This window comes from Mustelus asterias, chromosome 18 (genome assembly GCF_964213995.1).
Source record: "Mustelus asterias chromosome 18, sMusAst1.hap1.1, whole genome shotgun sequence".
Taxonomy (NCBI): Eukaryota; Metazoa; Chordata; class Chondrichthyes; order Carcharhiniformes; family Triakidae; genus Mustelus; species Mustelus asterias.
In genome coordinates, this window is record NC_135818.1 from 7,011,194 (window position 1) to 7,026,392 (window position 15,199).

Here is a 15,199-nt window from a genome sequence, read left to right on the forward strand (position 1 = left end):
GCCCCTTAATGTCAGGCTAGCTAGGGTAAGTGCATAGGGTTATGGGGATAGGGCCTAGGTGGGATTGTGGTCGGTGCAGATTTGATGGGCCGAATGGACTCCTTCTGCACTGTAGGATTCTGTGATTAAAATCACTGACTTCAACCTGTAGAATTTGGATTTTCCACTGCAATTATGCAAGGACTGCTTGTATCTTAAATGCTGAATGACTCTGTTGAAGATAATGGTTTCATAAGAACATAAGAAATAGGAGCAGGAGTAGGCCATCTAGCCCCTCGAGCCTGCCCCGCCATTCAATAAGATCATGGCTGATCTGAAGTGGATCAGTTCCACTTACCCGCCTGATCCCTATAACCCCTAATTCCCTTACCGATCAGGAATCCATCTATCCGCCTAGAAGACATGTGCATTCGGAATTAACTACCTTCTGGGTCAAAGTCAAGAGTGCCACCAACTGAGAACTGGGTTAAGCTTAGCAAAAGCTAATGCGTCAGGATTAAATCAAAAACCGAAACACAGGCAAAATATGAATATGTTCTTTGCGAAAAAATGGATGGAATGATAAGCTCAGCTAAAAAGAAACCCGAACAATTTATGGTTAACTTGAGATAGCTGCCTTTTTTACCTTTATTAAAATTACTCGTTTGCCAGACAGCCTTTGGTTATATTCAGATTTGTTCTCCAGTCAACGCTGAAAGGGTTTTGTATTATAAGGCGGGTTTGTGCACTTCCCCAATTCTTACCTTGCTCTCTTTCATTGTCATCCCTTTCACATTCCTCAACAGGGAGTTGAGTGGGGAATATGGGTGTAACCATCGGATCGTCACCTGATGTCGGTAAAACAAAAGGAAAGTTCACATGATCATGGTCAGAGTTGAATATTCCAGAACGAGAGAGAAAGTTAGAAATTATAATAGCAATAACCAGCGTGGGTTTCACTTTGCTACAGTTGTTACTTGGTGCATTTTTACTACAAAGCAAGCATAAGCCACAAGATCAGTCTTCATAACCAGTGGGCAGCACGGTGGCACAGTGGTTAGCACTGTTGCCTCACAGCGCCAGGGACCCGGGTTAGACTCCCGGCTTGGGTCACCGTCTGTGCGGAGTCTGCACGTTCTCCCAGTGTCTGCGTGGGTTTCCTCCCACAGTCCGAAAGACGTGCTGGTTAGGTGCATTGCCCATGCTAAATTCTCCCTCAGTGTACCCGAACAGGCGCCAGAGTGTGGCAACTGGGGAATTTTCACAGTAACTTCATTGCAGTGTTAATGTAAGCCTACTTGTGACACTAATAAATAAAATAACCTTTTCAACTACTGGTCATTTCCAGAAAGATAGATTTAAAGGACCTGCTTCAACCATGTTTGAACCACCGTCAAGAATTCAAAACACAAATAAATATGCATCACAAATTGCATGTTCCCCAACAATGCGTTGTTAAAGAACAAATAACTAATCCAGAAGCATAAACACTGGCACAGAACCAAATGGCTCATTTTGGAGTTAAAATTCTAAGTAATTCCATGCAGAATGCTTTGCAAAATGTGCCTGTATTTAAACAGGTATTGTAGTGTCACTTCTGATTGGATTAAGAAAATATTACATTAAGAAAATGCTGTGGTTTATAGCTGCTCTGACATTCTCACACCGACTCCACTTTATACCCCAATACAAATTATCACATAATCAGTGCACATTACTTTTGGCAATTGCAGGAAAAAGTTAAACTGATCCATCTATCCGTGTCTGCCTGGGTTTCCTCCGGGTGCTCCTGTTTCCTCAGAACCATAACTCTGTGCATTTACCATGGCCAATCCACCTAACCTGCACATCTTTGGAGTGTGGGAGGAAACCAGAGCACCCGGAGGAAACTCACGCAGACATGGGGAGAATGTGCAGACTCCACACAGACACCCGAGGCCAGAATTGAACCTGGGTCCCTTGTGCTGTGAGACAGCAGTGCTACCGTGCTACTGTGCCACCGTGCCGTCCTCAAGTCTCGTTGATATCCAGTTTTGGGAACTTGTGCAACATTGTTTAAAACAAATAAAGTTTAAAGCACTGGTGATTTACAAAAATAGTGAACCTCCTTGCTTTTGTACCCTGCTCCTGTTTCGAAAGCCTGGCTCTCATTGTTTTTGATACCTTGGGTTTTGCTTAACGGCCTTGAAGTCAAACACAAACTTTCTAGAATTTTGCATAAACCAGCTTCAGATTTCTTCCTTCTCCCAGAATTTCAAGAGTGAAAAGGAAATAAGGAAAATTTATATAAAATGCCAGAAGTAGCAAGATACCCCATGCCATGACAAATTCCCCAATTTATACATATGCTTCTAAACCTTCTTAACCGTAAAGATTTAGCTTAATTGTATATTTGCATTTAAGGCTGATGTAAATAGATTTCATACAGGAGGTTGGCTAATGTTATGTTAATTTGATTTATTATTGTCACATGTATTAGTATAGAGTGAAAAGTATTGTTTCTTGCACACTATACAGACAAAGCATACCGTTCATAGAGAAGGAAAGAAGAGGGTGCAGAATGTAGTGTTACAGTCATAGCTAGGGCATAGAGAAAGATCAATTTAGTGCAAGGTAAGTCCATTCAAAAATCTGATGGCAGCAGGAAAGGAGCCGTTCTCGAGTTGGTTAGCACGTGGCCTCAGACTTTTGTATCTTTTTCCCGACAGAAGAAGGTGGAAGAGAGAATGTGCGGGGGGTCCTTAATTATGCTGGCTGCTTTTACGAGGCAGTGGGAAGTGTAGACAGTGTCAATGGACGGGAGGCTGGTTTGCGTGATGGATTGGGCTACAGTCACGACTCTTTGTAGTTTCTTGCAGTCTTGGGCAGAGCAGGAGCCATACCAAGCTGTGATACAACCAGAGAGAATGCTTGCTATGGTGCATCTGTAGAAGTTGGTGAGAGTCGTAGCTGAAGGCCAAATTCCCTTAGTCTTCTGAGAAAGTAGAGGCATTGGTGGGCTTTCTTAACTATAGTGTCGGCATGGGTGTCAGTCGATGCTAAGTTGTTCCAAACATGAGAAAGTCTCAAAGAATTGCTAATGTCTGGTATTCCTGCTAACATGCACATTCATGTCAAAGAATACTTAGAGATAGGAAGCAGCTTGGTTACAATATAATTCCATAAATTTCTTCACTTTATTTTGTATAATTAACTAGTGTCAGGTTTTCCGCTCACTCACCATTCCCCGTTGGTGTCAAAGCTAGAAATCTCCTTGTGTTTTCTGCCACTTCAGGGCATTCCCCCAATTCCTCACCCTGAAACTAAAGAAAATCATGACTTCATTTTTCATCACAGCTGCAGTTTCTGATTTTTAACATTCGATTTCACCATGAAACATCACAGTATGTCATTTTAAATGTTGAGGAAATGGCCTCATTTTTAAGCTTCATCAATAGTAACCCTTCTTTTCTTTAACAAAGTTCGATTAATCTACCAAGATCATAAGTTCTCAAAGAGTATCTCACCAGCAAACATCTTTTGAGATTCAAAGTGTTACAAAGACAACATTCACCTCTAATATCCTTATTATTAATCTTTATTCATTCATGGGACATGGGCGTCACTGACTAGTTGCCCTTGGGGGGCAATTGAGAGTCAACCACATTGCTGTGGCTCTGGAGTCACATGTAGGCCAGACCAGGTAAGGGCGGCAGATTTCCTTCCCTAAAGGACATTAGTGAACCGGATGGGTTTTTCCGACAATCAACAATGGTTTCATGGTCATCAGTAGATTCTTAATTCCAGATATTTTTTATTGAATTCAAGTTCCACCATCTGCGGGTTTCGAACCCAGGTCCCCAGAACATTAGTCGGTTTCTGGATTAATAGTCTAGCAATAATACCACTAGGCCATCGCTTCCCGCCTTGGTCACAAAGCTGGGGTTTAAAGAGTAAAGACAGAAAAGGCTGGAAATACTCAGCAGACCTGGCAGCAGCTGCGTGAGAGAGAGAGAGATGATGTGGAGATGCCGGCGTTGGACTGGGGTGAACACAGTAAGAAGTCTCACAACACCAGGTTAAAGTCCAACAGGTTTATTTGGTAGCAAATACCATAAGCTTTCGGAGCGCTGCTCCTTCGTCAGATGGATGTCGATATGCGCGATCTTCTTGGAGATCCATCTGACGAAGGAGCAGCGCTCCGAAAGCTCATGGTATTTGCTACCAAATAAACCTGTTGGACTTTAACCTGGTGTTGTGAGACTTCTTACTGAGAGAGAGAGAGAGAGAGGCCGGAATTCTCCGGCCGTTCACATCCCACTGCCAGCGAGAATGGAGAATTTGGCGCTTAGCCAAATCTCCCTTCACTGGAGTGGGACTGGAAAATCCCGGTCGCGGGCAAGATCGGAGTATCCTGGCCAGAGTTAACGTTTCAGGTCGATGACCTTTCGTCAGAATAATGTCTGAGAGTGAGTAATTGTGTTTCTTTGTCATCACTTTCTTCCTGCACGGCTGCCTCTTGCTGTGGGACCACTGCCTGGCCACGCTGCAGTTCTTGAGTATCTGAAAAGGAAGAAGACATCCGGGCAAGGATGTGGTGAGGGAAGAGCAGGAAAGCAACAGGTGCGTGGTGACACTATCTGCAGCCTATAAATCAGAAAAGAAGGGGAAGTGGTATGTGAGGAAAATAATTAATTATGGGCATATCATCTGGGCAGCACGGTGGCACAGTGGTTAGCACTGCTGCCTCACAGTTCCAGGGACCGAGGTTCAATTCTGGCCTTGGGTGACTGTGTGGAGTTTGCACGTACTCTCCATGTTGGTAGGTGAATGATGTTGGTGTATTGAGCAGTGCGTGATGCTAGTGGTGCAATTGTCAGGGTGTGGGGTTTGAAGACACACCAGTGGTCAAGGTTAGTGAATGTAAGATGATTAATATTTTATTATGCACCCAGGTTCGCTGTATCGGACTCCGGGTACTGACCACCATGGCTAGCTGTTCTCACAAACTTCTCAAAATTTGTCTGTGAATAGATGGCATCCCTCCTCCCAAGTCACAGTCTTCAGTCCAACGAGGGAAAGTTCTGGGGCACACTCTCTGTTATAGTGTGTCATTCTAATGCGTTTTCCAGGTCAAACTCACTTTTACAATAAATTCCAGCACCTGCACCAGTCAAAATGCTCCTCCAGCAGGCTTTATGTAGTGTACGATAGCTTTAACTCATTCTAATCTCTCACGATTCTGCACACCTGTTCAGGCATCCAGCCACACAACACTAAGTTGGCATGCTGCCTGAATCAGAAGCCAAGGACAAGGCTGAATCGCGCATCTCTATTCCCAGCTCCATGGCCAGGTATTATTACATTTTGCAGCCTGGAGCTAATGGCTTAAAATGGGTAGAATTGTTCCGTCAGTATAAAGGAGCTTGGGTTGTCCTCGATATCAATTGTATGTGATTATTAAAATCCTTCAAACGATCTTTAAAATCAACTAAACTCCTTGAATCCCCAAAAAGAAAATTACTGCAGATGGAGATGCAGATAGGACGGCACGGTGACACAGTGGTTAGCACTGCTGCCTCACAGCGTCAGGGACCTGGGTTCGATTCTGGCGTCGGATGACTGTGTAGAGTTTACACGTTCTCCCCCATGACTGCGTGGGTTTCCTCCGGGTGCTCCGGTTTCCTCCCACACTCCAAAGATGTGCGGGTTAGGTGGATTGGCCATGCTAAATTGACCCGAGCGTCAGGGGGATAAGCTGGGTAAATGTGAGGTTACAGTGATAGGGCCTGGGAAGGATTGTTGTCGGTGCAGGCTCGATGGGCCAAATGGCCTCCTTCTGCACTGTCGGGATTCTATGCCGGAAACCTGAAATAAAGAAGGAAATTGCTGAAAATCCTCAGTTGGTATACTTGAGAACTCTGTCCTCCCAAAACATGGTGAGGATTGCTGAGGTGTCGCGTGAGGTGACTGGCTGCCTCCTTGGAGCACGAGCCCACTGTCCTATCTCAAGATGGCAGTGGTCACCCTCCCACCACTGTCAATGCCAGTGCTCACATTGTTGCCAGTCAGCCTGCCAACCAATACTGCTGCCACCCATGTCAGGTCAGCCTGAAGCTGGGCCCTCTGAGGTTGGAGGTCATCCTACAAGGCCATCTTCAGCCGCCCCCACTGACCATCAGCAGCCTTCCTCTAACCATGCTGCAACCGCAGAGGTAGCACTGAGCACTGGGAAGTAGCACCAGGATAAGCAAAGGAACAGAGTACAAGCAGCTAAGGAAATGCACAAGGATGATTCGTTTACCTTTGTATGCAACATGATATGGTTTGATTCATAAATTTAGTTTGGAGTTCTAGTTTTGTGGTGGCATTTATTTGAGCACTGTGGCCAAGAGTTCGATTCCGGGCTCGGGTCACTGTCTGCGTGGGGATTGCACATTCTCCCCATGTCTGCGTGAGTTTCCTCCCACACTCCAAAGACGTGCGGGGTAGGTGGATTGGCCTTGCTAAATTGCCCTGAGTGTCAGGGAGATTATGAAAGTAAATACATGGATTATCAGGGTAAATACAAGGAGTTACAGGGATAGGGCCTTGGTGGGATTGTTGTTGGTGCAGGCTCACTGGGCCGAATGGCCTCTTGCTGCACTGTAGGGATTCTATGATTCTCCTCCTCACCTGCTCACCCTATTGCTGGTGGCAAAGGCCATGTCCTCACGGCGATACTATTGTACAGCCTGCAGCAGACCACCGCAAATCACGACCCCTGCTCCACAGAGCTTCTCCAGGGGGAGATGCAGCCTGACACACTTGAGGGCTCTTCTCAAGGCACTGCCAGGAGCTGCTCAGCCCCACCGCTAGTGACACAAACTCCTCCAGCGGCAGTGGCCACACAGGACTCTCCTACACTGGTGCCGCAGTGCATAATAGACTTGGTCCACCCAAGTTGAGGGCCATTGGAGGATGCCCACCACAATCATCAAAGGCCATGGGGCAGAGGTAGCACTGGTGTTTATACTATTTGATTTGTCACATGTATTAGTACACAGTAAAAAGTATTGTTTCTTGCGTGCTATACAGACAAAGCATACCGTTCATAGAGAAGGAAAGGAGAGAGTGCAGAATGTAGTGTTACAGTCATAGCTAGGGTGTAGAGAAAGATCAACTTAATGCAAGGTAGGTCCATTCTAAAGTCTGATGGCAGCAGGGAAGAAGCTGTTCTCAAGTCGGTTGGTACGTGTCCTCAGACTTTTGTATCTTTTTCCTGACGGAAGAAGGTGGAAGAGAGAATGTCCGGGGTGTGTGGAGTCCTTAATTATGCTGGCTGCTTTTCCCGAGGCAGCGGGAAGTGTAGACAGAGTCAATGGATGGGAGGCTGGTTTGAGCTATGGATTGGGTGACGTTCACAACCCTTTGTAGTTCCTTGCGGTCTTGGGCAGAGCAGGAGCCATACCAAGCTGTGATACAACCAGAAAGAATGCTTTCTATGGTGCATCTGTAAAAGTTGGTGGACATGCCGAATTTCCTTAGCCTCCTCAGAAAGTAGAGGTGTTGGTGGGCTTTCCTTAACTATAGCATCGGGGTGGAGCTTGCCGCTGATATAATTGAAAATCATTTTCCTGACACTGGGGTTCCGACACGGTTCTCGAGCTCGCTCACCATCTTTCCCATTCCAGCAGGCTCCATAAAATCCAGCCCACTGTCCTGAGCTGGGATTCAGATATGGGGAATGGCTCCTCGAACATTCTGGATAAAAATGGCCTCCTGATGAGAACTATTCCGCCACCTCTGTGCTGCTCTCTCTCTCTCCCCCCCATTACACCACTCCCTGTCAACTTTACATCTGGACAGCATCGTCTATAATTGCAGTAACAGCCCGCAGAAATCAGTGGCTAACTCCAATGGGGTCGATCATCCCATTAACCAGCACTGGTAGAGTCCTTCGTGCTGCCGAACACATGGTCAGATATAGGAGGTTAAAAGAGGGCATTAACTGCTGTGTTGATCTCCAGAATGACACCACTGTCATCAGTTGAGAGTTACACGCTAACTGACGGTATGATTGCCGTACACAATTCTTAAAAAGCCAATGTCCATACCCCACCACCCTCAACACAAAATGGTGATATCCTAATTGTATCTGAAGGTTCAACAAGTGAAGAAGAATTAAAGATTAAATAATTAATGATGGTGTTTAATTGTGAATTATTTGTACTTAGCAGCAGCAATAAAAACTTTGCAAGAAACTGTTTTCCTAAAACTTACTTTATCTGCAACAGAGATTCCGGTGTTCATATTCCTGCTGCTGGCTTTCTTCTGAGCCTCTTTCTCACTCTTTTCCTACCAAATGATCAGGACTTATTGCTTAGTAAAAGAGCACCATATATTGTCATAATCTGTACTGACTGAACAAGCCTGGCATTACACTACACTTTAATATGCCCATCATGTGGGAATGAGAGTCCACAATACCTTAACACCTTAATGTCTTTGGCTGTCTGTGGGATCAACATAGGGCAGTGTCAGGGAGATTAGCAGGGTAAATATGTGGCGTTACATGGATTGGGCCTGTGTGGGATTGTTATCGGTGCAGGCTTGATGGGCCAATTGGCCTCCTGCTATACTGTAGGGATTCTACACGGTGGTACAGTGGTTAGCACTGCGGCCTCACAGCGCCAGGGACCCAGGTTCAATTCCTGCCTCGGGTCACTGTCTGTGTGGAGTTTGCACGTTCTCCCCGTGTCTGTGTGGATTTCCTCCGGGTGCTCCGGTTTCCCACAGTCCGAAAGACACGCTGGTTAGGTGCATTGGCTATGCTAAATTCACCCTCAGTGTACCCGAACAGGCGCCGGAGTGTGGCGACTAGGGGATTTTCACAGTAACTTCATTGCAATGTTAATGTAAGCTTACTTGTGACACTAATAAATAAACCTTAAAACTTTAAATTTTTTAATGACTTAAAACAGCTTTATGCTGAGCATGGATTGTAAACTATGTATCATGGAAAGGGCTTAAGGCAAGTGTTTCTCCAGAGATATGGAAGGTGATAGAATGTGTGAAAGTCACCCATCCATACCTGTGTTGGTCTGGAATATCTCAACCTGACCACTTGTGTTTATGGGGAATGGACTGAATTTAAGAGGGAAACTTAACTATGGTAACAAGATGACTGGATGGGATTAAGGGCGAAGCCATGTTGCTGAGTCCATGTTCATTATTCTGATATCACTCACCTGTGCCTTTGGTTCACTATGATTAATTGATAATATGCACAGAATTTAGTAATCAAAGGTAAAATTTGTATGCAAGTATGAGTGAACCACTGTAGAGTAACACTCATACCGGAATTGTGAGTATGGTGCCTCAATAAATATCTGATCCTGCCTTGTTATAACTGTATTTGTCTGTGTAATCTGCTGCTTAAGATACAAATTCAAACAAGATAGAAGTCCAACATATCCCTATTTTAGTCTTCTATTGTCTCTGGGTTTTTTCAGCTCCTCACATTGGCCTGATTTCTTATTTTTCTTTCCCTTTCCTTCTTTGATTGTTTTATCATCACAAGTTTCCATTATTCCACATCATCACCACTCAGCCAGTAAGCATTGGGAGCAAATTGCTCATCCGTGGTCAAACCCACATGACATTCATTCCATAATGAAATGAAAACGAGGCAGGTTCAACAACAGATGGACGATCCAATGTGCCAAGCCCACTGGCTAGATACTGAAAATGACAATTTACCCCTGGATATTTTCTTGAATTGTATTTATTTCATATAGTGCGTCACTCCTCAGTATGGGTTGTTCACCCTTCAATAGGGAACATGAGCTGGGATTAGACCATCGTGAGACAGGTTAGTTTTACCCTACTGATGATTACGAAGTGTTGCTGCAATAGTAATCCTGCTCAGTACGAGAGGAACCGCAGGTTTGGACATCTGGTGTATGTGCTTGGCTGAGGAGCCAATGGTGCAAAGCTACCATCTGTGGGATTATGACTAAACTCCTCCAAGTCAGAATCCCGCCTAAAAGTTACAAAACCCCGTAACTTTGTCGGAAACTTTAATATGTTTTGTTGCTGAATTTCCAAACTTGTATCTTGCTTCCATTGTGACGATACGGTGCCTTTAAGAAATATATTTGGGTCATGTTTTTTGTGCAGGATCTGTTTTGCAATTTGTTTTATTATCAGTGCCATTTTGTCTACATCCAGCTGCCCTGTTGTTACTGCAGCAGCATAATTGACCCCAATTGCTTGAATGTTTGTTTTAATCTGGCCTAATGCTGTTCAGTTATTTTAGTGTTTTCCCCTGGGATTCTGCAGAGTAGGAGTTGATTGACAGTAATATCAGGTGAATGGGTGGAACTAGGCTCACAGAGACACCCAGCTCAGTTGCTTTTTGGAAGCTGTAGAAAGAAATCACTCTGAGTCTCTGAAGTCTGGAGACCGGAATCTTCCAGAAACTAGGCCTCTTTCTTAGAAATTCTGCTTTTGAGGATATATGGGAGTCAGAAAGCAGATGTCTTTCTGTATTGTCTAGAGAGGTTAAAAGACTGGAAATCTAGCATCCATGTGAGTAAATCGGCTTTTGGTACTAGTTGGTTCTGAAGTAGGATTTATGAGGCGGCACAGTGGTTAGCACTGCTGCCTCACAGCGCCAGGGACCCGGATCCAATTCCAACCTTGGGTGACTGTGTGGAATTTGCACATTCGCCCCATGTCTGCAGGGGTTTCCTCCAGATGCTCCGGTTTCCTCCCACGGTCCAAAGATGTGAGGGTTAGGTTGATTGGCCGTGCTAAATTGCCCCTAAGTGTCCCAAGATGTGTAGTTTAGGGGATTAGCAGGGTAAATACGTGGGTTTACAGGGATAGAGGCTAGGTGGGATTGTTGTCAGTGCAGGCTCGATGAACCGAATGGCCTCCTTCTGCACTGTAGGGATTCTATGTCTATGGGGATGTTGCTTACATTGGAACTATAGAGATAGTTAGCTGTTAAGACTTATACTTCGTCATGTTTAAGTACTTTAATTGGTAAAAGTTATGCTAATTCTTCTTGTTATATTCTAACCATGTTCTTAAAAAGATTTATTTTCATAAAATCTTTGAATCACACTTCGAGCAAAACACCTTGTGCTCACCCTAATGCCAAAATTAAAGAAGTTGAGGTCTAGGCTAACCTCATAATATACCTTGGAGTTACTGACCTGGTCCACGAACACAATCCGGATTCATTTTTCCTTTTCTTTGGTTTCAAGGTTATTAATTTCTTTCTACTTCTTATTGCTTTCAATTCAACTTCAGTTTTTTTCCCCATTTACTTCAGCTTCACGGCAATTCTTTTGACTTTTCCCAAGCTTATCTGATAATTTTCTTGTTTAATACATTCTGTTTATACTCGAATCGTACAAGAAGGGAATGGGAATGAAGGTTAGTGCCCAGATTCAGATTCACCTTTTCCAGATCTATGTCCAAACATTCTTTTCTTTATCTAATACTTTCCCGCTCTCATTAACTTTCTCAAACTTCCCAACCAATCTCTCCCATTGAGGGAAGTCACTCTAATTTTATTTAAATTTCCACTGCACAATCTAATTGTTTCAACCTAGATGTAAACACAATAGAAAGAACAGGCACGCAATGCGACAGTTACATGGATAAGATGGGTACAGAGGGATATGGGCCAAACGGAGGCAAATGGGGCTAGCTTAGTGGTAAAAACAAAAGGGCGGCATGGACAAGTTGGGCCGAAGGGCCTCTTTCCATGCTGAAAACCAGTATGACTTGATGACAACTGAGATGGCAAATTTCGACAGAGGAAATAGAGATTAAAAGGAGAACAGATTGGTTCAATATAGAAAATACAGAGAAGTAATGAGAAAACAGATAATAATTCAGTCTACAATCTATAAGAATAGAGCAGCACGGTGGAACAGTGATCAGCACTGCTGCCTCACAGCACCAGGAACCCAGGTTCAAGGCTAGCCTTGGGTGACTGTGTGTGGAGTTTGCACATTCTCCCAATGTTTGCATGGGTTTCCTCTGAGTGCTCTGGTTTCCTCCCACAGTAGTCATGATGTGGAGATGCCGACGTTGGACTGGGGTGAACACAGTAAGAGTTTTAACAACACCGGGTTAAAGTCCAACAGGTTTATTTGGTAGCAAATACTAATGGCATTTGCTACCAAATAAACCTGTTGGACTTTAACCTGATGTTGTTAAAACTCTTACTGTGTTCCTCCCACAGTCCAGAGATGTGCGGGTTAGGTGGATTGGACATGGTAAATTGCCCCTTAGTATCGGGGAGGTTAAGCAAAAGTTTAAAGTTTTAAAGTTTATTTATTATTGTCCACAAGTAGCCTTATATTAACACTGCAACGAAGTTACTGTGAAAATCCCTAAGTCGCCACACTCCGGCGCCTGTTCGGGTACACTGGGGGAAGAATTTAGCATGGCCAATGCACCTAACCAGCACATCTTTTGGACTGTGGGAGGAAACTGGAGCACCCGGAGGAAACCCAGGCAGACATGGGGAGAATGTGCAGACTCCACACGGTGACTCAAGTCAGGAATTGAACCTGGGTCCCTGGCGCTGTGAAGCAGCAGTGCTAACCGCTGTGCCACCATGTCGCACCAGGGTGAATACGTGAGGTTATGGGGCTAGGACCTGCGTGGGATTGTTGTTGGTGCAGACACGATGGGCCGAAGGGCCTCCTACTGCACGTCGGGATTTTAGGAATAAATCAATGGTACTACTATCTGCTGGTAAAACCAAAAGTTTAATGAGACAATCACAGATTCCAGTGGGAAAACAGCACTGAAAAGCAGTTTAGATTAAGATAGCTACAATATTACAGTCCCAATTTAAAGCAATGGGTTATGTGACTTCTGCTGAAATACCTACAATAATTTCAAGAACTATCTGACACCAAATACAGGAGCAACAATATCACAGGAATACCATTACTGTGAATTGTATAAATAAAGGTTAAGTGTATACGGATGGCGGACGTTCATAGAATTACTTGAGTACATATAAAGAGACACCTCATGACACAGGGGGTTGAATTTACTGAGAGTAAGAATGGGTGGCATGGTGGCACAGTGGTTAGCACTGCTGCCTCATAGAACCAGGGACCCGGGTTCAATTCCGGCCTCTGGTCACTGGCTGTGTGGAGTTTACATGTTCTCCCCATGTCTGTGTGGGTTTCCTCCGGGTGCTCCAGTTTCCTCCCACAGTCCAACGATGTGTGGGCTAGGTGGATTGGCCACGCTAAATTGACCCTAATGTTAGGGGATTAGCAGGGTAGATATGTAGGGTTACGGGAATAGGGCCTGGGTGGGATTGTGGTTGGTGCAGACTCGATGGGCCGAATGGCTTCCTTCTGCACCGTAGGGATTCTATGATTCTACGAACTTGGAGCAGGAAATGTGGCAGGCAGGGTGCGTAATTACACAGGAGCCGGAATTTCACAATTAAGACAGCAGGTTCAGACTGAAACATTCGCTGAAATTCTCCAGCCTCGCCTGCGGCTGGGATTCTCCGCTGCCGCTGCAGTGAACGGAGTTTTGGTTGGGCGTGAAATTCTCCATTCTCACTGCCAGCGGGACTGGAATGGACAAGATCAGAAAATCCCACCCATTAGGTCTGTGGCATGGTAGTGACAGGTCAGGCCTTCAGGCCAGCCTGTGACCGGTTCCTAGTTGAATCATCGAATCCCTACAGTGCAGGAGGCGGCCATTCGGCCCATCAAGTCTGCACTGACAACAATCCCATCCAGACCCTATTCCTGTAACCACACATATTTACCCTGCTAATCCCCCTGCCACTATGGGCAATTTAACATGGCCAATCAACCTAACCGCACATCTTTGAAGTGTGGGAGGAAACTGGAGCACTCAGAGGAAACCCACGCAGACACGGGGAGAATGTGCAAACTCCACACAGACAGTGACCCGAGGCCGGAATTGAACCCGGGTCCCTGGCGCTGTGAAGCAGCAGTGCCAACCACTGTGGTGCTGTGAGGCAGCAGTGCTAACCACTGTGGTGCTGTGAGGCAGCAGTGCTAACCACTGTGGTGCTGTGAGGCAGCAGTGCTAACCACTGTGTCACCGTGCTGCCCTGGTAATGTATTGACATGTCATCAATGCTCATTATCTTAAATCTTTTTGAAATTAAGTCCTACCTTTAAGATCAAGTTAGTGACCAACAGGAACCTCACTTAAAGTTGGTGGGCTCTATGTAGTTGTGTCTGAGCTGAGCGGTTGTCTTTGTTGAACTCTGCAGCACTGGGGAGGGGAGTGAGCGAATGAATGGCAGCTTGGGAGGAGCATCGGGTTTGGCAAGGGCGAGGTGGGGTGGCTGGGGATTTGGGCAGGGGAATGGAGGACTGGGAGGGGGCTTTGAGGGAGGACATTAGGTGAGGTTGGGGCATGGAAATGTGTAGTGGGTAAGGTTTGCATCTTGCGTGTGGATTGGATGGTGGGGGCAGTCACTGATGAAGATAAACCAAATGAGGGTCCGAAAGGGGGCAGGAGGGCTAGTGCTGTCCAAAGTTAGGTTCGGTGGGTCAAACTAGGGTGCTGGCTGACAGTGAAAACGTTCACAATCCCAGTGGGAATCCAATTTGGAAAGGGGGGGGGGGGGTGCACAAGGCAGTCTGAGGCACGAATATTCAAAGGTCTTGAAGGGCAGGCTGCGGGATCTAATGGAGACTCTAAGGATGATGCAGAGAGGATCTTGGATCAGAAGGGGATTCCCAACTCGGATGACATGAGGCTCAGAGGGGATTATGCCCACTTCTACGATGACAAGGTCCATGGTGGTGATGAGGGAGCTTCAAGGATTACAGGCAGAAGGCGCACAGTGATGTTGGAAAGTCAATGCTGATGGGAACAAAATCAAAGGTAACAGGAGAAGGGTAGAAGAGCCTGGGTTGCAATTTGAGGATGACTTGCACATTGTTACTGGTGTTATGATTCAGGTCAGAAACTCCAGTGTTTTATGGAGCCCGTCTGAATCATAAGTTTTGCATCTTGAATTTGGTCAGGATAAGCATGATGTGTTTCACTTCAGGTATGATTCAAGTGACCCACTAGGGAGCTTTTATCAAACAAAGTTTATTTATGAATATAGACAACATGTATAGTAAGAAAATTAGCAAGAACTTTTATCAATTACAAAGAAACAAAACAACCACAATAATGTATAACCCTTAACAAAGATATCTAATGTTCCAATCAA

At 45.2% G+C, this 15,199-nt stretch overlaps 1 protein-coding gene across 4 annotated transcripts in view; it reads right to left on the bottom strand.

The window, feature by feature from the left end:
• The window catches only part of fsip1 (fibrous sheath interacting protein 1), a 322,079-nt gene that overhangs the window by 289,424 nt on the left and 17,456 nt on the right, over positions 1-15,199 (bottom strand). For 2 of the 4 annotated variants that reach the window (XM_078233323.1, XM_078233324.1), the window contains exons 6-7: positions 3,200-3,281; positions 744-827 (exon numbers count right to left, since the gene is read on the bottom strand). In XM_078233323.1, the coding sequence (XP_078089449.1) occupies positions 744-827; positions 3,200-3,281 (166 nt within the window). Of the gene's footprint in view, positions 1-743; positions 828-3,199; positions 3,282-8,220; positions 8,296-15,199 lie in introns of all 4 variants that reach the window. The other 2 variants (XM_078233321.1, XM_078233325.1) reach the window with 2 other exon arrangements.